The sequence below is a fragment of the Rhinolophus ferrumequinum genome, chromosome 11 (genome assembly GCF_004115265.2).
Source record: "Rhinolophus ferrumequinum isolate MPI-CBG mRhiFer1 chromosome 11, mRhiFer1_v1.p, whole genome shotgun sequence".
Lineage (NCBI taxonomy): Eukaryota > Metazoa > Chordata > Mammalia > Chiroptera > Rhinolophidae > Rhinolophus > Rhinolophus ferrumequinum.
Genome location: NC_046294.1, coordinates 70,253,216 through 70,277,856, shown reverse-complemented (window position 1 = coordinate 70,277,856; position 24,641 = coordinate 70,253,216). Strand labels below are relative to the sequence as shown.

The following is a 24,641-nucleotide window of genomic DNA, read 5'->3' as shown; positions in this document are numbered from 1 at the left end:
TCTTAGAATGCCTTCTAGAATAAGAAGCCTCCTGAAAAAAATCACATAGTGCTTCGTAGGGAATTATCTTGATGACCATGAACATTGAATCTTTACATTGTAACAGTTAATCTCTTTTTTATATAACCCACAGAAAGCTTCAAGCCACATGTAAATTTATGTAAAACACACGTACTTACACTAAGCAACATGCAATTTATTCCTGGATTTAATTTCGAAAAATCTGGCAGCTTACTTTTGTTAGGAATATGAAACTTGCTATAATTGGAACAAAGCATAATCATGGTCATTTACTTAACTTTAATAGGTGATACGAGAAGCTTTCTTTAAAACAGAATTACTATAGTAACAGATGACGTTTGCATTCGCTATAAATCACCATGTGTTACTGGGATTTGTAGACCAAAACTTCAGTATCTTTCATATTTTCCTCATGCTCAGTCTCTACCTAGAATGTATTTTCGCCTTCTCCTTCCTCTTCCTGTTTTGCTTGCAATTCTCTTTATTCTCCTTTAAGAATAGGCTCAGGTAGTACTTGGCTTAGTAAATCTGCTCTGCCTCCACAGTTTGGATGATGTGTAACTTGGACTGAGTTCCCTAAATGTACTTCTTCCATTGCTTTCACCACCTGTCGATTTATAAGTCTGTTCCTCGGGAGGACTATGCTCCTCAAAAGCAGCACCTCAGTTATACTCATTGAGACACGCCCCCATAGAATGTTTGTTATTATTACAGAATCCTCAGTTCCTGGACAAGTGCCTAGTATACAGATACTCAATAAATCTTTGTGAAATTGTGACATATTCAGAATTAATCTGTTGTACGCTGATGAACACTCTCTAGAGCCATTGATTATTCATTAAAGAAAATGGTGTCGTGCTTTCCAAATTCTCTAAATTGATCTTTTCTACTTCACTTATAAAAGAGAGATATCAGATGAAGAAAGAAAGTGAACAATAATAGACCAATAGTTATTTCTAAAATTCCCTCTTCCTCCTTTTTTCTGAGAGAGAGAACAACTTTGAGAGGCTACCTACCGCGTTATTAATTCTAGATTCCTAAAGTCACTTTTATATTATAATATGATAAAAATAGTCCATGAAAGAAACTAGAGGGTTTTGAAAAGCTCAAGCTAAACACATCATAACAGTTAGGCACCCTTTAGAATTTAATACAAAACAGATGTAGAAAGAGGAATTGCAGAATAAAGGTAGAATTTTAAATATGTCTTGAAAATAATGGCCTCTCAAAAACCCAACTCTTTGAAAATCACTTTGAGAATACAGGAGTCAGTCTAAAGCACAATACTTACATATCAGTAGTATTTCAAAATGTAAAACTGAAACATGTTTGCTTATAAAAATCCTGAACTTTATGTGGTATTAGAGAATAAGAATAGTCTTTTATTTACCAAAGCTTTCAAAAACTAAAAAGAATAATCTTCTTTTATATAATATTCCTACAACGTAAAAATTCTAGTGTTAAAAGCCATATTATATTATGTATGTCATCACTCTGTAGGTTACATTATATCCCCTGGATATATAGATACATAAGCAGGGCATTCTTTTAAAACACATTATTTCAACATTATTAGAAACCATTGTATATGTATATTTTCCTTTTATTAAAAACTATGGTTATTATTTCTAGAGAAAACAATTATTTTTGGGCACAATATCAAAAACATTTAAATTTCATGTGAAGCAAAATGAAATAAGCTATTGATCCCTGACATTCTGTATAATAGAAGTCAGAAACTCTCCTCGGTTAACAAAAAATAAAAAAGCTATTTTGATATGATAATCAACCTTTGTTTCTAAGTGGACTATTGTAAGTGGCTAGTTTTTAGTTCATATACTCTAAACTTCACTTATGCCTGTAGCAACTCTACAAATATTTATTTGATCTTTAATGTGTACCCGTTACTGTGTTAAATTCAGAAAATAAATATGTTCCTAAATTCTGGAAATGTGAAGACTAGATGGGAAAGAATCAAGCAGTATTTATAATAGTAGAATCTGATACTTGCTTTGGTGGAGGGATGGGAAAGATATAATGGAAGCACGGGAAGCAATGCCAGTGAGAAAAATGACAGAATCTGAAGCCCAACCTGCTATCTGACTTGAAAACTGAATTTTGGTGGTGAAAAACTCAGGTGAAACTAACAATGCTGTAAGTAATGCACCTAGTAGGGAGTGATATTATTTTAAACGTCTTAAATGTGGAAACTGAATATTTTATTCAGAAGAACAGTTGCAGTCTCTGCATTCTACATTCTTTGCCTCATTTTCAGCAGTGAAAGCGATATAACATAGCACCTGATATTCATTTTGAGAGAATCTTCAAAAGGGAAGTTGATAAAAAGTGGTTCACACACTATAAAATGAAACAATTATAGCAGCCAGAGAGTGAGCTTTAATTAATGGGAAAACACACCCACAGAACATCTGAAGAGGCAAGCGTAGCAGGATATTTTAAGATGTTTTTCAACTCATTCTCAGTAACTTTTATGGGAGGATTTTTTTTTTTAACAATTTGGTGATTTGATGTTACAGAACACATGATTTTTTTTTTTTGTTAGAACATATGATTTTAATGTTTAATAGTGATCAAGGAAGTAAGATAAAAATAGGTTGTTATCCAGCTAAAGATGTGAGACTGCAGAGAAGAAACACAATCTCTTTATGTCTTTGATTTTCAAAATACCACAGTGAAGAATTACAGTTTGTTTTAGTTCTTTATATTTTTGCTTTGAAATGTCAAACCAGATTTGGAATATTATTCATGGCAATTGAAACCAAGAGTCCTTATGACTTTGATTAAATTTATTTTTAAATCCTAGTTCTAGAAATCCTCTCTCTTCAAACCCCTTGGAGACCTAGCCTTCCTCCTGGATAACCAGCAACCACCAGGCAGCAGAAGACAGTAGCCCCGACCTGACCAATAGTTACATGGTCTGGCCCTCTGGCAGGATAAAGATAACATCTTTAAGCATAACCTAAGTTGTGCTTCATCTGCTGAGCCCTAAGGTGGAAAGACTCCCCGGCTTACTTTCCCATGAAACCAGAAAGAGAGATGCCAGAGTAGACCTCAGAACTGTCCGCAAGACCTGAAGAAATGATTCATTACCCTTAACTCACCTCCGACCAATCAGTTCCCAGAACCACCCTGAACACCTAACCCACGGTGCTTTGTAATTTTGCCCTGTATAATCTGTAAACTACACAACATTGAGAAGTTCGGGCTTTTGAGCATTAGCTTCCTGTTCTCATGGATGGTGCCATTCATCAATAAAATAGCCAATGTTTCTCCAGGGCAATTCTCGGGGTTTGGCTATGCTAGCACCAGGTGGATGAACTATTTCTGTTGTATAACACAATGAAGTTTGAAGCTCAAAGAAACTTAAATGATAATGGTGGCTGTGTCGTAAGTATGCCTGTGTTGTCCTGACCCTCAGTAGTGAGACCCTTCACCAGTCTTCCTTCCTGGGGCCAAGTTTCTTCATTTATATACAACTTGCCTTACTCACAATGTTGTTGTCAAATGAAATGCTACATATGAGAAAGGGCAAAAGTTCTCATGATACAAAATTCTATTTATGTATTTTAGCCTACGTAGCTCTTAATCTGAATTTCTTTTTCTTCTGTCAAAAACAAACCCCCTAAATAAAACTGACATAATTAGTTATCCTTCCTAATTCAATTCCTTTGAACAGGCCCACAAATCAATATGAATAATGAAAGGGAGAGGAGTACAGGAAAACAGAGGTATTTAAAAAAAAAAAATCAAGATTTAAATAGAAGCCTCTTAAGAAAAAATGAAAGCACTACTGAATATGGGCAAAATTGGAATATTGAGGAAAGATATGTATTAGGCTCTGAAAATTATTTAGATACTCATTTCAGTAGCTTGACTTGAACATTTGATACAAGTAGAAAGTTATGATTTTATAATTTAAAAAATGGGCTTGACAGTATGCATTTATTTACTTATTCATTCTAAACTGTTTAGTACATATATAATTCATTAAAACTTTTGCTGTGTTTTAAAAATAAATCTTTGTCAGATTGGGATGATGAAGGAGCTCTAGAGGCAACCGCTGATTATTCTTCAATGTACAAATGCCGGATAATTAATAGAAATTTAGAGTGATAATGAATAAATACAATGGAAATTCTGAACTGAAACTCAAGATATTCAGAGTAGTATTTTCCATGAAAATACTTATTAGAAGTTTGTTACACATATTAGAAAGATTAATTAAGTCTAAGTAATTCACTATTGAAAATGACTTAGGTGAAAATTTAGTTTAATAAAAATCACTACAATAAATACAATAGACTTCATGGTCAAAGCTAAAACAACGATTGCAAAAACCTATTGGAGCCTACCAATGGTCACATTTCCAAAGACACAGGGACTTTATTCCAGATTAAATTCATCCTTTGGTTGGATTAGAAACAACCAAAGAAAGAGAACAGAGTATTACAGAAATCCAGCTTGAGTTAACATATATATATATATATATATATATATATATATATATATATATATATAATGAAAAAATAATTTTCAAGAAAAAGAAAACTTCCAAAAGAGAAAAAATGAGTTCTAGACATGTAAGCACTTTTTAATTTCTGGAGTTTTTAATCTAGGATATAAAAATCTACTAAGAGGTAAGGAGTGTTTCCTGTTTTTCATCCCCTACTTTTCCCAAACCAATAACCTGGATCAGCAAGTTCTGATAAGAATCTGTGGGAGCTATGATACTTTTATCCCCTCACAGAACACAGGTTAATGATCTGATATTTCCCAGCATGGCCTAAAATAAAATTGCCTTTATCAATAAGTTTCACTTTCCCAATAAATAGATAAATTCAACCAACCAACCAATCAACCAACCAACTAACCAACCAACCAACCCATAGTGATGCACTATAAAACATTTCAGAGAAACGAGTAACTTTCCTATCACCAATAATGCTCTGTAAATATATTATAAAGATAAAACATCTATCAGAAATGGATCCTCTAAGTGAATAAAAAAATCTCTGGAGCCCTACCATAGAACCATACCCAAAAGGTTGGTTTTGGTGGACTACCTTTAAATGAACAAAGTGAGGCCTGTGTGACTTGAATGGCTTAGCCTGTCTTCTTATACGTGATAACTTTGGAGGTATTACTTGATTTTACTACATTTGACAAAGTACAAAAAGTGAGAGGGAACAGAGTAAAAATGGAGGTGAATAATCAACATGGTATTACTATCCAGCTGTGATACACCCCCAGAAATTAAGTAAGTGTCTTCCAATAATAGACTGTCTCAGATGTCTTCCAAGGCAGTCACCTTTCATTCAGTTCCAAACTGTGCTAAACTGATCATCCAATTTTGTGTAAAAAATAAAAACATAAGAAAATAAAATATTTCATAATAACAGGTTTTAATAGCATTTTATGCATTATTTAATTTTATTAAAACCTCTGAAATAATGCAATGGGTAGGTAAACTGAGAAAATGCTTAATATATCAAGTTTTTATTTTTTTGTATTCCACAAACATTGACTGACTGGCTATTTTGTGGACATCCATTGTGCAAAATGATCAAATATAAAACAGCATATTAGCCTCTGCTTTTAGGGACCCCACAGTTTAGCTTATTTCTTTAATGTATAACATGTTTTAGAATCACAGATTTTAAGGGCATATTTTGGTCAGGAGCATATGATTACATGAAATGTACACACATACTAAAAAACAGATGGGCTATCTTTTTTTGCTGTGGAAACTACTACTACTTGGGGAAGACAGTGGGTGCAGGCACATTCTTTAACACAGACAAGCAGGGAAAATGGATATGGTACACTTTCCTGAAATGTCTGAAAATTCTAAGGCCTTGAGGGTAACCTCTCTCTGTTTTGATTGGTGGTTACTCTATTATTCAGTCCTATTAAAATGACAAAGTGACTACTTTGTTAAGTTAGGTAAAAGACCGGGAGAGAACTGTTGTAAAGCAAATATGTGGCAGTCCAAAAACTATAGCAGAAAACAGGAAGTTGGTGGATTACCAGGATGCCAGGATTCAGAGCAAGACAATAACCCAGGAGGCATGAAATCAAGTGATGAGGAAGGACAAACACCTTGCCAGTCAGGGAGAGGGTAGGACTCAGAGTCCAGGAGGCCATGTTACTTGAAAATGTGACTATTACTAGCGAGTAGAATGAGCCAAAGAAAACGTGTGCCTTTATTATATCTCGTGATTTTCTGCCCTTTTGTACGCTTCCTTGATTAGTCATGAAGTGGCTCCGAGACTCATACCTGCTAATAGGATGAAGAAGAGGGTGCACTAGATGCTCGCGAGGTCTTCAGAACTTTGTGCCTTAGTAAACCCTGGCAGTGTGTCCAATGATTTTATTCCTTCTAAAAACATTAACATTGATCCACCAGAAAAGAGAATGGTGCTGGTTGAGCACTCACTGTCTTCTATCCTGAGACTTTTACTCCTCAGGAAATAGATACTAATTCCTAAGAAGATAAACTAGGAATAGATTTAAACATAATGGGAACACTGGCTTAGGCTAGAACTTTTCAGCGAAAGTAAAACCTTTAAGGTATTAAGGAGTTTATATTGTGGCCCCTTTTTATCTACCTGAAAGTGCACAAAAACCATGGATATGATTCATGATTCCTATACGTGGTATACAGAGAGTATCACTATTACTTGTACTTTCCAACTTTCTAACAGTCAGATCTGGTTGGTAATGGAACGGACTACTTCAGAAGAATGAGTTCCTCATCACTAAAAGAGTTACAGAAGACACTCATGATACTGACAGAGAATCAAAGTGTCAATTTAGGACAAACTCAATAATCTCCAAGATCCTTTCACAACCCTGAGATACAATATCTTTCCCATTGTACATTGCCTTTCTCTTTATTTTTTTCCAATCCTAATACTACCCATCCTTTGCAGTCTAGGTCAGGTAGCACCTTTTCCCCAAATAATATTACTTCCTGTGACAGTTATGAGGAATTGATGAGCTATTGTATAAATATTTTTTAGCTGAGTACTTGGCATACAATTAATTCCATTTTTTTTTTTTTGCTTTCCTCCACAATGCTAATAATTTACATTAATCTCTTTTCTGACCTCCAACAATATCTGGCTGTAACAAAAAATTAGTAATTGTTTTCTATGGTCATATTTTTGGAATTAGTGTTCTAAGTTATCTTTAAATTTATTAAAGACTAGGACCAAATCTTCCTTTAATTTTTATTTCCCACAGTTTACAGACAAGGGCTGAACATATCATGGTCAATGAATACAGAGAAGGTAATCTTTATAAAGAGGAATCAACATAACTCAGTTCAAAAATCACACTGTATTTAATCTTGTTACCCCAATTTAGTATTCATGTGGCCTAGAAAAATCTTATGCTCAGTTTCCTCATTAGAAAATGGGGTCAAATATCCCTACTCTGCCTTCCCAAGTGTATAGTTATAACCAGATAATTGGGTAAATATGAAGGACCATTCAAATAATACACTTTGATTTGGTTGCCCATTTAGTTGCAATTTAGCATGTTTGAAGAGTTCACAATGCAAAGGGCAGTTCTTTAGCTAACCATCCTGATGAGAAATGTTTTTTTCTTCCTCTGCCAAAAACACAGAGCAAATTGCAGGCTACCATGATATTTAGTGTAACTGTTCTGTATGCATTATAAGGAATAACCATCATGTTTACATCTGAAATGAATAATTGGGGATTTCAAGTCCCTGGGAAACAATGGATCACCATAGTCCTCCATTAAGACTGCGGTTTGGGGGCCACATGGCCATGCTCAGGGGCTCTTCAGAACTCCGGAGAGTACTGAGGTTTTCACAGACCTTTGCCCAGCATAAACAATTGTATCAAAACACAATCGTAAATGCCTTTATTTGATAACATGATGGTTATTCAAGGCCAAAGCTTATAATGGTCGACCTCATTGGCATCTCTGTTTAACCAGCCTAGAGAGCAATTCAATCCCTGCTCCACACAGCTGTCAGAATTATCTTCCCAGAAAAACAAATCTGAATCACATTGCTCCCTGCTGAATTCGAAATACAACCCCCATTCCACAGCTCAGAAATCAGTGTCTTTTACTTTTTAATGAGGCCTCTGCTGCTTCCCTTTAAATTTATTCAACAAATATCGACTTGTAGTCTACTACGTGCCCTCACTGTTGCTGTCAGGGTGAGTGGTTCCTCACTGTTCCTGAAAACGTGCTCTAAATTCTTCTGCTTTTCTATCTTTGTTTCATCTGCTCGCTCTGTCTGGAATGTAGCTTCTTTTAGCTACCTGGCAAGATCCTGTCTGTCCAGGTCTAGTCAAACACCACGTCCTCCTGCCAGCTGAACGCACAGAGTTCTCTGGTGATACTACCGTTACAGATTCCTAACTGGCCTATCCTGCTGTCTCTCCCCTTCAATTGGGCTTTCTTAGGGGTGAAGGGCCATGCCTTTTACTTTGGATCCCCCACAGCACTTAGCTTGTAAAATAGAATCGAACTCAAAATCTCAAGAATAGCCTCACTAAATTGCCACATTCAGTTAATTCATCATCACTGCCTAAAAAGTGATACTGATGAATTGGGTCGAATATTTATGGACTAACAGATTGCACAGACCCTTTTAACAGTGGCTCCATTAATGGACTCACTCCAAATCAGTCGTATTGCTGGGTTTGTAAAACATGGCCTAAGTAAAGAGGGCAAAAGAAATAAAAGCATTTGCATTATAGATGTTTTAATTTAGATGTCAAAGCAAGTGTTATTATTTTTTAACCTGATGTGATTATATGTTTATCTATTGACTTTCTTAGAAAATAGTGCAGTCCAAAAGCACTATTTTATTTAACACATAAAAATGTATATTGTATATAGATGTTATAAAAACTACATATACAAATTTGCCCAGAGCTTTATCTACAAATCAAAGGCTGTGTTTAAAAGACAGTAGTGCAACTAGATGAAAGGTAAAGAACTTCATTAAGCTATATTTGGCATTAAGCTATACAAGATGCTAAATATCAACATCATTGGTTTGTTTATTTGTTTGTTTATTTAAGTCAGAGATTTAGTTGATTTATTTGACACGCTACAATGTAAATGTGCTTAAAAATTATACCCCCCTTTCTCTTCCGATTAACCCCCACACAATCATCCGCTAGGGGGTTAGGTCCCAGGGCTCCCGTCAAAGGCACACTCTATTTTGCTTAAGTCCCTGAAATCTGTTGGGCTTTCTTACTGTGCTAAGCCAGACTAGACCCCTATGGTCTCTTCAATGTCTCTCCTTTGAAGCTCAGAGCAGGCCACAGATCACCCCAGTTGACCTTTCTGAGTCCTGTCCTACCCCTCTTACTTCTAGAGTCTTCGATTGGCCTCACATACAGAAGGTATCCACAAGTCCAGAGACCTTCCCAAATCTCTCTTCTGTATAACACTTTCATTCCTTTTTCTCACATTCTTTCTCAGACATATTAATTCACAAGGAGAAGCGTAGGCCGGGGATACAATTCTTTCCTTTTTTTTTCCTCTCTGTTTTTTCAATATCATAAAATGTTGTTCTCTCAGTGTATGCCCCTGAAGGGATTCAGGACCCAATCAGTATTTGAGGAAATTGGGAGAAAACAGATAGATGATTTATTTAAGACATTCCAGTTTGAAGCTTCTAAATTTTTAAGTATATACATATTTATATTCATAATTCTAAATATACTAAAAATGAGGTCCTATGTTACCTTAAACCTAAATATTTTTCTCACTTCTCAATATAATTTGTTTTATTCTTCTATTCTATAGTTTATTATCATTGTCTGCAATCCAGAGCCTAATTTTAATATGACTTGTAACAAGGTTAACAGGGATTAAGAAGTCAATTGTGTACTTTTCAAGGACAACAGTATCATGTATGTAAAGAGGAATATAGCAGGTACTATTAACTGCCAACCCTATGAAAGGGATTAAAGGTATTTACTGATACAAATGAATGACATCAAACTGAAGTTGCAAGGTCCAAAAGACAAAAATAAGAATTCATATAATTTGACCAGGACCATTAATTTCTCTATTGGTATTTTAAGATAAAGAGGGGGACAGCTTATATAAAGAAAAAGAACAACATTCATTTTAGACATATTTTTACTTTACATATGTGATCACTCCAAATGAATGTTTACCGATAATCCTGAGAAGATATACTTTTGATGGTATATTTTTTTGTTTTCAAATGTAATCTTTTTCTAACACATTTTTCTGGATCTTTTTTGTGACATTCATGGTACATTAAACCATTAATAATTAAAACTAATTTATTTAATGAGATGTGAACAATGTAGTTGGTAATTATTTCTTGTAGTCTCTCCCATTAATTACAAAGTAAACCGGATAAAAGGAATAATTTGGAAGAAAATGTTTAATTTTGGTTACATTGACAAATGTAAGAAAGAAAGCTCATGTTTACTCTTCTAATATAAATTTATCAGATTCTAGAGTGAGAAAGGATCTTAGAAATTATCTGGTCAAACTTGTTCACTTTATTTTTCTGAGATTAATGCCCAGACAAGTTGAGTGACTCACTTTTTGATACACAGCTGATTAGGGATTTAAGTAGAAATAGATCCAGAAAATTCCTGACTTTTGGTCTAGGACTTTTTCCACTGTGTCATATTACCTTTATAATAAAATTCAGTCCAAACTGAGTTTTGTATGTTTGGGCTCATTACAGCTGAGTTTTCCCAAAATATGTACTTCCCAAAATATTTAGAGAAAAATAAACTGATGTTAATAAGCATATGACAGCATTTTAAATTGGATTTATAAATTGTATTTGGATCCATCTCTTTAGCTAATATAGAAAGGATATTGCAGCCCAAATCTCTCTCTGCCACCCTAACTCCAACCCGCTTTTTTTGTTACTCTTCTTCTATGTCTTAAATAAGACAGTGGGGGAAAGAGGTGTTTTTTCACGTCTCTATTGAATTACGACACTGTGATAGTTCCATAAAATTTGGATCAAAAGACTTCTCACTCTATGTAGTTGACTGCCATGTAGATACATAAAATATAAGAAAATATTACAAAGAAAAGGTTTGGTAGACAAGAAATTAGTATATCTGTGAATGTTTATCTAAGGTTAACGTGCATTTCTGACTATGGGTTATATAGTTTAGCTCTATAGCCTGTGAGAAATTTAAAAATCTCCCAAAATTACTATTTCTTGAGGAGTAGAGCAGGCAAGTTATTTTACTTATGTATTGTATCATAATTACTATTAATGCTTTAAATAACACTTGCCACTTTATGTAGCAACATAACTTTTGAGAAGTAATTTGTTAACATTAACAATATTAATCAAGTAAATAAAAGTGGCAAAGAAACCAGATTTGCATAATAAAGTATTCCCAATTTCTTACTGGGGGTTTTAAAACAATTATTTCTTTCAGTTTGACAGAGTATAAACTAATGAAAGAATGTAGTCATTAAAATCAAATTGATTTTTTCCTATTTTTGCTTAGCATTTCATAGATAAGAAAGTTTTTTACAATTGAGTCGAAATTTCTAAAATTATTATTACTCAAAAAATAAAAGTGTATTAACTTACGGCCCTGATGTTTTCAAAATGTCCACCTTCTTTTTCGAAATCAATAGGCTGTCCTTTTAGTGTCCAGTAGAAAGTGACATCCAAACTAGCATCGTGAATTGCTTTGCAATTAAGAACGACGCTTTCTCCCACTGTTAACTCTGTTCTTTTAGGAGTAAGTTCTATTCTTGTAGGTTCTATAGAAATAAAAATGCATTGATTAACATAATGAACACATAACATTTACCTGCTTTCTATGTTTTAAATAATAGAGGGAAGCTTAAACAAGGAATCTACGCAATAAAATTGTTTCAGATACACATCCTTAAATAAACTATTATTATTTGAAATATTACATTTTGGTATGCTAAGGCATTTTACTATGCTTCTGTAGGGGGTTGATGATTTAAAAGTCCCTGTTCCTATTAAGAAGTCAACTTGAACGAAAAAGATGAGAGACTATGTAACTACAAGGGGAATTTGGTATTCTGGAAGGAGATAAATCAGAAAAAGAAGCCACAGCCTCCCTGCCCACCTATAAGGATCATCAAGTATAAATAAAAGGATTTTTACAATAAAAAATGCTCCATATTTAAGGAGGAAGAATTAGGGGAGTCCTCTTGTTTAAAGGTTATAGGAAGCACCTCCCCTCAAATAACTATCTGAACAGAGATAGAAATATAATACTACTATTACACCAGTCCCTCTTATGAGTAGAAAAGATGTAGACAGGCACCTCTGGCTGATTATAAAAAAATCACTCTAATAGATTATGAATGTTTTGAGATCTGAAAAGAAAGGCAAAATATTGAATGGAAATGTTTCTGAGAAAAACAATGTTTTTTAATTACTTAATGATTCAATTCAATTAAAAAATACATACATTTTTACAGGGGTTAGAAAAACTTTGAAGCAACAATGTCTAATCGAGCTGTATGTCTAAGGGTTACTTAAGATAGTGATCAAATAATTGTAATATGATGTGTTACTTTGAATAAAGTAGGGAAATGATGGAGACAGGATTTTGGGTTTGTCTTTCTTTTTCAGTAGATTTCTGATTGTAGATGCCTCAAGAGGACTGACACAAATGACTAAAAATTAGCCCAATTTTCCTAGTCTAGCTCTATTGTTGTAAATATCGTACTCTGATGAAGCACCATTCTTAGCCATAACTGATAACCTCCTTCTCAGTGGTCACTGAGAGGTGCCTCCAGGGAAGGAATGCCACTATAAATATTAACATTTTAGAAGTCAGGTATTTTGTGTGGCAGTCTAAGTTTTGGCTTCATCAGAGAAGACAGATAATCACATCACACTCTAGTTTAAACTTTGTGCGAATTAGAATATTCCATAGAAATAAATATTCTATTTATCTCATGATGAACAGAAAACATTTTTGTTATTATATAAAAAAAGTCTCTGGATCCAGCACTGCCTCATTATGAAAAATACATTATTTAGCACAGAGAAGGAATAAAACTGGAAGTAGAAGACTGAGTCGGATTCTCATAATGTATACTATAAATGAAGACATCTTTTAAATTCTGTTTTTTCCTTCTGTTGATGTTTCCTTCTTCTCTAAAATATCAGAGTACTGGCTATTTTAATTACTTTTCTATTTCTAAAGAATGAAAAATTAACATTTTTCTATTTTTGTCGCCATATTGAAAGTATGATTCAATATATAATACATGCGCACATGGAAAATAATTAAGGATATATAGTTCAGTTGTGAAAAACATTCCTTTATCAATCAAAGGGACTGCCTACAGTATGAGATTTTCTTACCACTAAGCAGTGACATGCAGTCTCAAAAGAAGGTTGTAAGCTTGAAATCCCTTCACTTTAGAAACATAAAACTCACAGAAACATTTAGGCAGCAATATTTGTAATATTAAAAAATGATATTATGTAAAAAATGCCTAACGCCAGCATCAAAGGGCAGCTCTGGTGTCAGTTTATCTGATGCACACTCCAAACCTCCCTTTCACGCCCTCCTCCTGCTACTCTTTTCTGCCCCAAATCCCCTGTCGAAGTGCTAATAAAGGAATATTACTGATTAATGCTAAAATTAATCTTGGTAGATGAAAACTGTTTTTATACTGTTAGCATACTTTTAAATTTTGAGACGCCAACTAAAATCTCAGAAAGCTTTCTTTATCCTCTCACGTATTTTGTTCAAAGGAAAAGATTTAAATTTCTACCACAAAGCATTCCTTTCTTTACGTCCCCTAAATAATGGAAAGGGTCAATTTGGCTGTGTTAGTTCTACTTTTACAATGTATTTTATCAACAGGAACACGCACACACATACGTGCAAACACATATACCTGCATATTATATTTATTCACTTTCTGATAGAGCTGTGAAACGATGCTTATGAAATATTTATCCACATTTTCTTACCTTTTACAGATACTGAAGCTATGATTTCAGCAGAACCAAAGACATTTTCCCCTTGGCAAACGTACTTTCCCTCATCTGATTTAGAAGCATTTAGGATCCGTAGACTCCCGTCTGGAAGAATAGCTATTCTGAAAATTATTAAAAAAATTTTTTTTTCCTTGTTTTACTGAAAATCAGCTAAGTAGTAAGAAACTCTGATGAAATCTGAAACCACTTCCAAGGTAATAATAAGTAAGATAAAAGATCACTGTGAAAATATGCAGTGATAGTAGAAATGTTTTACCCTTGAAGAAATCATGCAATAAACCAACTTAATATCTTCTCATATTTAAAAGGGTTAGACACTTACAGGTTATTTTTCTTTTGATACTTTTTTGACAGTTAATTTTAAAACTTGTGGAAAAGGTGACCTTGAATTTGGTTATTAAAACTTATACTATAATATCACCCAGCAATATTTTAATATTAAGCTTGCGTATTTCACCTCAAACCAAGAGTGACCCCAAAAATCAAATATAAAAAGGAAAAACATAGAGGAGGACAGGTGCAGAACATAAAATTAATTGTATACAGCCAAGAGATGATTTATGGTCGTTTCTCTACAGTGCCACTTGTGCTGCAAGGGTATAAAATTGAGACCTGATACCTGGGTGGCTCGCACTTCACTTTTTAAACATAAAAGCATGCTATCTGAGTTTGCATTTGGGCTCAATGGAGATCTTTGTTAAAAGTAAACCTTAAGTCTTATATGAAGGTGAAAAATTACAGCATTATTAAAAATTTTTCGAATCAGTGAAAATGAGTTTGATATTTAGGATTACTGTAGTCTCTTAGGTAGTCGTCATTCCAGAAATACACAGATTTAAATTAAATTAGTAATTTTGTCCTTTTCTTTCTTCTAAGCTACTGAAATACAACACATTACTTCACTGGTGCATCAACCTACTAAAGGAACCTGAAACATAATAGAAGTGGCTGTTGGTAGTTTTATTTGATATGTCACTAGAGTTTGGACTGGCTTCTTTTAGGAAAGAGAATGTAACTGACTGCACTGCTTTTGGTAAGAACCAGTGACTTCATTGAACTTGAAATCCTAAAATTGGATCTTCCTAGTCCTGAAAATAGTTTATTCTATAGCAATGTGATAATATTAGACTATTTAAGATACAAGAATGGTTGAATCTGTTTAGTCAACATCATTTATGTTATTTGAAAATGTGTATTCAATCTTGCCAATCACCCAGAACTGAGTCACTGAGATCACTGAACTTTATAACAATTGGATTAGATTCTAAGATGTTGAATATTGCTTATGAATTTATACTTACAAATAGTCATCAATAAAGATACCAGTTTAAAAACATCATATTGTTTTCAATATCAATCAAAATTGATTTACAACATGTAAGAATGGAGATAAAATTAGAAGCAATGCAAGCTAGGAATAGAGAACTTGATTTTGTAATTTATGTCTAGGATTGATACTAACTTGAGATATTTGGAAAATACAGTGATCTCAAAAGATATATAATCTAGTCAAGACGGCCAATGAAAAATTATGTTCATTTATTTAGATAGTGCTCAGTTTCTATAAAAATAAAATATAATGTACTTATTACATTTCAATCCCCCAAATACAAAGCTACAAAAAAAAGACATATTTGAAAGCAAAAAAATATATTTTTTATAAACAAATTCGGCATTCTCTTGGGAGAATAACAAACTTTACTGAAATTTAGCAAATGACTGTAATTTTTGCTGCTTGTCAATATCTTGAAAATATCTGGATTTTACTGACTGGTGTAAATTCTAATCTAGCAGGTAAGAAGTTTGGCTTAAAATTCACCTCCTTTAAAGAAATAAATGTATCTTAGATACTGGCAATATTTTCAGCTCTTGATTTAAGCTAAGTCCTTTCTCACTGACAGCATGCGATATATTATATTTTCCTTTTAAAGATAGTTTATGAACACTCTTGTACTATAGGCTACTGATACACTGGGGGACGAAGAATTTTAAGTACCATGATGTTTTTCATCTGTCAAGTTGGCAGTGTCATTTAACCAAAAGCCTGTCTACTAATTCATATTGTACATACTTCTCAGATGAGCTCATTTTTCAAACTTAGAAAAGAAAAAAAATTGATTAGATAATGAATGTGATTTACATTATGTCTGGCTATTGCATACATAATTACTAGATAACTGAATATTGAATAAGTATTTCCTTGCAATTTCCCACCTCTATCTATCTTCTTTCCTCTGCTATTATTACATGTGATTCCTACATTTGGAATTTTCAGATTTGGGGATTAATTCTGCTGAGACATCCTTGAACTTGGAGTAGGGTGGTAAGAGAGTGGTAAAGTGAAGGTCTGTTGGAGGTAGGAAGAGATCTTAGTAATGCAAACCAGCATTCTAACATTCAGTATCAAGTGATGCTTAGTATATTCTGGTCTCTTAATTTCTCCATGAGTTCCTGCCTAGACCTGGAGATATCTTGGCTCTCATCTTGCTTTATTGAGCTATAATAGGCATATTATAAGCTCACACATTTAAAGTGTATACTTTGAAAAGTTCTCACATATGGAAGTAGTCATGAAACCATTACCACAGTCAAGACAATCAACATACACATCACACCCAAAGCATCTCTGTTCCTTCATATTCTCTTCCCCTATCCCCTTCCCACCCTTACCTTTATCGCTAGGCAACTATTGATCTGCTTACTAGAGTTAAGTTTGCACTTTTACAGGAATTTATATAAATAGAATTACAACATTATGCATATATTCCTTTTTGTTTAGTTTATTTCACTCAGCATAATTGAAATTAAGCTGAGATTCATCCATGAATTATCAATAATACATTCCTTTTAATTGCTGAGTTGGTATTTCCTTATGTGTATATATCACAACTTGTTTATCCATTCACCTTTGGATGGACATTTGGCTTATTTTCAGCTTGGGGCTATTACAAATAAAGCTGCTATGAACATTTGTGTACAAGTTTTTTATGGATATTTGTTTTTCTTTCTTTTGAATAAATTTTTAGGACTATGATGACTGCATCATCTGGTCTATATTTAATATTTGACTTTTTAGGAAGCTGCTGTAGTGTTTCTAAGTGGTGGCACTACTTCATATTCCTAGCAGTACTGGATGAGAGTTCTTACAACACTTGATACTCATATGGTCAGTCATTTTAGTCTTAGCTAGTATTACTATAAGGAGGTACTAGTAGAATCTCCTCATGGTTTTAAGTTGTACTTCCCTGATGACTAACGAGTGACATTGAGCATCTTTTCACAAGCTTACTTCCCATCTGTGTTTCTTTGGAGAAGTGATTATTTGATAATTTACCAGTTTTTTTGAGTTGTTTTCTTATTGAGGTTTGAGAATTCTTTTTATATTCCAGATGTAATTCCTTTTTTCAGGTATGAAATCTGTAAATATTTTCTGCCAGTTTGTGGCATGTCTTAGCATTTTTCTAACAGCAGAAGTTCTTAATGTTGATGAAATCCAATTTATCAATTTTATTTTATGCTTTGTGTTTTTGTTGTACTAAGAAATCTTTATATAACCTAAGGTCACAAAGATTTTCTGCTTTCTTTTAGAAATTTTATAGTTCTAAGTTTTATGTTTATGTTTGTGATTCATTGTGGGTTACTTTCTGTTTATGCTCTGAGGAATGAATCTAACTTATATTTATTTTGGATATGGTAATCCAATTGTTCCATGCTATTATTTTAAAAAGACTATGTTTTCTCCATGACCTTTTCACCACTGTCAAAAAATCCATTGGCTATAAATGTGTAGGTCACTTTCTTCTGTTCAATTGATCTGTTTATCTTTCTTCATGCCAAAACCACACCATCTTGATTACTGTATCATTATGATCTTGAAGTCAGGTAAATTAAGATTTCCTACTTCTCTCTTCTTTTTCAAAACTGTTTTGTCTATTCTATGTTCTTTGCATTTCCATATGAATTTTAGAAAAAAACTTGTCAATTTCTAAAAAAAGTTGCCTGCTGAGATTTTGATTAGGATTTCAATGAATTTCTAGGTCAATATGCGGAAGAATTGAAACAATAGGGTCTTGCAATTTGTGAACATTATACATCTCCATTTGTTCAGGTCTTTAATTTCTCTACACAGTATTTTACAGTTACTAGTCTACAGGTTTTACATATCTCTTATCAGATTTATCCCTATGATTTTGATGCTATAATAAAATATTTACTTATTTATTCAAATGAAAAAATTTGAAATAATTGTAGAGTTACATGCAGTTTTATGAAATAATACTGAGAGATCCCTTGTATGCTTTTTCTAGTGTCCATCGATGGTAACATTTTGTAAAATTATAGCATAATACTACAACCAGGATATTGATATTAATGCAATCCATTGATTATGTTTAGCTTTTTTGCCCAGCTTTAATTTACTCATTTGTGTGTGTGATTTTAAGTTGTACACAATGTTATCATTTAGCATTTGCATGTCCACCACCACAGTCATGATACAGAATAGTTCTAACACCGAAAGGTTCTTCATTTTCCTTTTTATAGCCACACCCATCTTCATCCCACACTTCTATCATCCTTGTCCTCCCTGCCCCATGGTTCCTAATTCCTGCCAACCACTAGTTTGCCCTCCATTTCTTTTCTTCCCCCCCCAAAAAAAATGTTATATAAATGAAATCTTAGAATATGTAAACTTGGGGTTGGCCTTTTAATTCACTTTACTTAATTTCCTAAAAATTCATTCAAGTTGTGTGTGTTAGTTTTTTTTTTATTGCTGAATAGTATTCCATGGCATGGATATACCACATTTTCTTTAACCATTCACCTGTTGAAGGACATTCTAAGCCGATCCTAAAATTTGGTATTACAAATAAAGCTGCTATAAGCATCTGTGTACAAGTTTTTGAATGAACATAAGCATTAGTTTCTCTGGGATAAATGCCTAAAAGTATAATTTCTGAGTCAGAAAGACTCAATTTATAGTTTTATTTTTAATTAAAATTTATTGGGGTGATAATTGTTAGTAAAATTACAGAATAAGTTTCAGGTGTACAATTCTGTTTTCTAAAAAATATTTTTCAATTATAGTTAACATACAATATTATATTAGTTTCAGATGTACAGCATAGCAATTAGACATTTATGTACCTTACAAAGTGATCATTCCAATAAGTCCAGTACCCATCTGATACCACACATAGTTATTATAATACTATTGATTATATTCCTTATGCTCTACTCATTCTCCAGACTATTTTTATAACTGTTAATCAGTACCTCTTAAGCCCTTTCACCTTTCTCCCCCATTGCATGAGAGTTCTTACAACACTTGATATAGTTAGTTGTTTGAGTTATATCTACATATTACAATAAGTAGATACTGGAATGTCATCACGGTTTTAAGTTGCATTTCCCTAATGACTAATGAGTGATGTTGAGCATGTTTTCGTGTACTTACTTCCCATCTGTGTTTCTTCTATCATGAGGTAACACCAAACCTAACACCTTTCCCACCTGGAGACCATCAATTTGTTCTCTGTATCCATGAATTTATTTACGCATATAAGTGAAAAAATATGGTATTTGTCTTTTTCTGTCTGACTTATTTCACTTATCATAATACCCTCCAGGCTCATCCACATCGTCACAAATTGCAAGATTTCATTAATTTTTATGGCTGCGTAATAGTCCATTGTATATATGTATCACATCTTCTTTATCCATTCATTGATTGACAGACACTTAGGTTGATTCCATATCTTGGCTTCTGTAAATAATGCTTCAGTGAACATAGGGGTGCATATATATCTTTCTGAATTAGTGTTTTTAGTTTGTTCTGATAAATATCCAGGAGTGGAATTGCTGGATCACAAGGTATTTCTATTTTTATTTTTTGAGGAACCTCTATAGTGTTTTCCATAGTGGATGCACCAATCTGCAATCCCACCAGCAGTGCATGAGGGCTCCCTTTTCATCACATCCTCGCCAACACTTGTTGTTTGTTGATTTATTGGTGATAGCCATTCTGACAGGTGTGAGGTGATATCTCATTGTGATTTTAATTTGCATGTCCCTTATGATTAGTGATGTTGAGCATGTTTTCATATTTCTATTGGCCATCTGTACAACCTCTTGGAGAAATGTCTATTCGGGTCCTCTGCTCATATTTTAAATCAGGTTTTTTATTCATCTTGTTGCTAAGTTGTATGAGTTCTTTTTTTTTTTTTTTTTTTTTTTTTTTTAATTGGGGAATATTGGTGAATAGTGTGTTTCTCCAGGGCCCATCAGCTCCAAGTCGTTGTCCTTCAATCTAGTTGTGGAGGAAGCAGTTCAGTTCCAAGTCCAGTCACTGTTTTCAATTTTTAGTTGCAGGGGGCGCAGCCCACCATCCCATGATCCTGCAACCTTGTTGTTGAGAGCTTGCGCTCTGACCAACTGAGCAATCCGGCCATCCTTCTGGAAGCTCAGCAGCAGCTCATTGTCTTCATTCTAGTTGTGGAGGGTGTAGCTCACTGGCCCATGTGGGAATCGAACCAACAACCCTGCTGTTCAGAGCTCATGCTCTATGCAACTGAGCCATCCAATAGCCCCATATGTGTTCTTTTACATTTTGGATATTAACCCCTTATCAAAGGTATCATTGGGGAATATCTTCTCCCATTAAATAGGCTATCTTTTCATTTTAATAGTTTCCTTCCCTGTGCAAAGAATTTTTAGTTTGATGTAGTCCAATTTGTTTATTTTTTTCTTTTGTTTCCCTTGCCTGAGGAGACATATCATATATATATGGCTAAGAGTGATGTCAAAAAAATTACTGCCTATATTTTCTCCTAGGAGTTTTATGAGTTCAGGTCTTACACATAAGTCTTTAATCTATTATGAGTTTATTTTTGTATGTGGTATAAGAAAGTTATCTACTTTCATTTTCTTGCATGTACCTGTACAGTTCTCTAACTCCATTTATTGAAGAAACTATCTTTACCCTATTGTACATTCTTGCCTCCTTTGTCATAGATGAAATGACCATATAAGCATATAAGTGTGGCTTTATTTTTGGGCTCTCAATTCTGTTCCCGTTGATCAATGTGTCTGATTTTATGCCAGCACCATGCTATTTTGATTACTACAGCTCTGTAGTATAGTTTGATATCAGGTGGAGCATGATACCCCCAAATTTGTTCTTCTTTTTCAATTGGTGTGGTATTTGGGGGTCTTTTGTGGTTTCTTATAAATTTTACAATTATTTGTTCTAGTTCTGTGAAAATGCCATTGGTAATTTGATAGGAATTGCACTGAATCTGTAGATTGCTTGGGTAGTGTGGACATTTTAATGATATTAATTCTTATTATCCATGAGTACAGTATACGCTTCCATTTATTTGTGTCTTCTTCAATTTCTTTCTTCAATGTCTCATAATTTTCCAAGTATAGGTCTTTAACTCCTTGGTTAAATTTATTCCTAGGTGTTTTTTTATGATGTAATTTAAATGGGATTACTTTCTTAATTTTTACTTTCTGATAGTTCTTATTGATGTATAAAAAGGCAACCAATTTCTGAATATTAATTTTGTATCCTGTTACTTTACTGAATTCATTTATTAGTTCTAATACTAATACTAATGACTGTATTACAGCTTCCTTTCCAATTTAGATACCTTTTATTTCTTTCTCTTGTCTGATTGTTGTGGCTAGGACTTCCAATGCTATGTTGAATGAAAGTGGTGAAAGTGGGAATCCTTGTCTGATTCCTGATCTTAAAGAAAAAGTTTACAGCTTTTCACTGTTGAGCATGATGTTAGCTGTGTGTTTGTCATGCATGGCATTTACTATGTTGAGGTATGTTCCCTCTATCCTTACTATGCTGAGAGTTTTTATCACAAATGGATGTTGGAATCTATCAAAACCTTTTTCTGCATCTATTTATATAATGATATTATTTTTATCCATCATTTTGTTTATGTGGTTTGTCACATTAATTCATTTGTGGATAATAAATCAGCTTTGCATCTCAGGATGGAATCCCACCTGATCCTGGTGTATAATCTTTTCAATATATTGCTGAATTTTCAATATATTGTTAATACAAATACTGGCACCCTTTGACATTAACTGTAGTTAGTTTATGTGAACAGGACATACTCTCCCATGAAATGAGAATCTCTACAGATATTTTTGCATTAATCATAGTGTGGGGATATTATTAAAAATAAATCAGGTTATGCCATCAAAATTGTGGCGTGAGGTGAGCCTCTGGAAATCTCCCCTGGAATTTATAACAAATTGAGCAACTATAACTCCACAAAGGACTCCCTACACAGCAGACAGGCAAGACAAAGAGGCTGACTACTGAATTCACCTAAAGGTGGGCAAATTGCATGAGCAGGGGAGGACGGAAGGGAGAAGTGCAGAGACGGAGCCACGCGGGTGCAGGACACAAACCTAGCTCAGTGCTCCAAGCTCATGGCATCCCGGAACTACTGCAGCTGCGGGAGAGGGAAGAATTCGGACTGCAAGGGCTGTTTATGGTACACAGGGCTGAGGGGACAGCATATAACATGGCTGAACCCAATGCTCACGGCAGAGACCTCGGAGCAAGACTGAGGGAAGAAGGCTGAAAATGGTGGTTTAAGTCCTCACTGCTGCAGAGAATGGAAGCCTTAGGCACTGAGACTAGCTGCCCCCTCCCTACCTTTCCAGAGCTCGCCCCGCCCCCACCTGCCCAGTGCTAGAAGCGGAACAGTAGCAGTGTCAGCTCAAAAGAACAGAATATTTGCAGTTCTGAAAACTGTGTCCGCAGACACAGACTCGCAGCCCAATTAGTTCCGGCAAAGGGGAGGGAGCTGTGGAAGCAGGACTGGCTGTGATAGTGGTAGCCCCCATTGCTCTGGGCCACATCTTGTAACTCATCCCGCCCCTGTCCCCACCTATTTGGGCGGATCCCTGCAGGAGTAAACAGAGCTGCTGAAACACACAGGCTCTGAATCTGGTGCAGAAAGAGCTTTGGAACTTTAAAAGCTCTCCACATCCCCACATGGACGTGGCGCCTATGACCCAGGGGAACTATTAACAGAGGAGAAGCCAGCTTTCCAGGGAATCCCCTCATCATGTGAGAAGCTGGAATAGTGCAGAGAAAACATAACACTACAGAGTGCGAGAGAAAAAAAGGCTGCAGTCGGAGAGAAAATAAAGCATTCTACCAACACGTACTGAAAAACAAAAGAAAGACCTCTTCCTATCAACCTGTTGCAGAACCCACTCCTGTAGATGTCTAGGAAGAGAAATAATAAAGCATTAATTGCCATGAATAACCAAGAAACAAGACAGCTCAGAAAGAAAGTGAAAAGTCTCCAGAAAATGAACTAAAAGATATGGAAATATGTGACTTAAATGACCGAGAATTCAAGATTGCAGTTTTGAAAAAACTCAACAAGATGCAAGAAAATACAGAAAGGCAGTTTAATGAACTCAGAAACACAATGAAAGAACAACATGAACATTTTACCAAAGAGACTGAAATTTTAGAAAAGAACCAAATAGAATTTCTGGATATTAAGAACTCAATAAGAAGAAATGAAGAATGAAATAGCCAGCTTAGGTAGCAGAGTTGACCAGGTGGAGGAAAGAATCAGTGACATTGAAGATAGAAATCTGGAAATGACACAGATGGAAGAAGAAAGAGACTTGAGACTTAAAAGAAATGAAAGAACTCTACAAGAACTTTCTGACTCCATCAGAAAGAGCAATATAAGAATAATGAGCATACCAAAAGGAGAAGAAAGAGAGAAAGGAACAGAGAGTATATTCAAACAAACAGTCGATGAGAACTTCCCAAACTTGTGTAAAGAACTGGATCCTCAAATCCAAGAAGCAAATAGAACACCTAATTACCTCAAGCACAAAAGGCCTTCGCCAAGGCACACTGTATTGAAGCTGTCAAAAATCAATGACAAAGAAAGAATCCTCAAGGCAGCCAGGGAAAAGAAGATGGTAACCTACAAAGGAAAGCCCATTAGATTTTCATCAGATTTTTCAGCAGAAACTCTACAAGCCAGGAGGGAGTGGAACCAAATATTCAAAGTATTGAAAGAGAGAAATTATGAGCTAAGAATAATATACCCAGGAAATATATCCTTCAGATATGAAGGAGGAAAAAAGACCTTTCCAGACACACAGAAGGTGAGGGAATTTTCTAATACACAACCTGCACTACAAGAAATACTAAAGGAGCCTATTCGATTACCATTAACAGGGACAATTTGTGGCAACCAAAAACATAAAAAGGGGAAGAGAAAGGCCTGAATCGGAATATGGGAATGGAAAAAGTAAGCATGCTGAAGAAAATGGAATACTCTAAATATCAAACTTAATGGTAACCACTCAAAAAAAATCCAGAATTGAAATATATACTGTAATAGAAGAAGAAACAGAGGGAAACATCATAGAATACAACCACAAAGAAATAATAGACAACAACAAAAAGGCAAAGAAACAATGGAGACACAGCCTTACCAGAAAAATAAAGACAGAATGATAGGAAATCCTCACATATCAATAATCACCCTAAATGTAAATGGACTGAACTCACCAA

General features: G+C 34.4%; 1 protein-coding gene across 1 annotated transcript in view; it reads right to left on the bottom strand.

Annotated features, from left to right (window-relative positions):
* Positions 1–24,641, bottom strand: part of CNTN5 (contactin 5) — a 1,273,287-nt gene that overhangs the window by 117,890 nt on the left and 1,130,756 nt on the right. Inside the window, 2 exon segments of the mRNA XM_033121922.1 lie at positions 11,645–11,820; positions 14,030–14,157. Coding sequence (XP_032977813.1) covers positions 11,645–11,820; positions 14,030–14,157 — 304 coding nt within the window.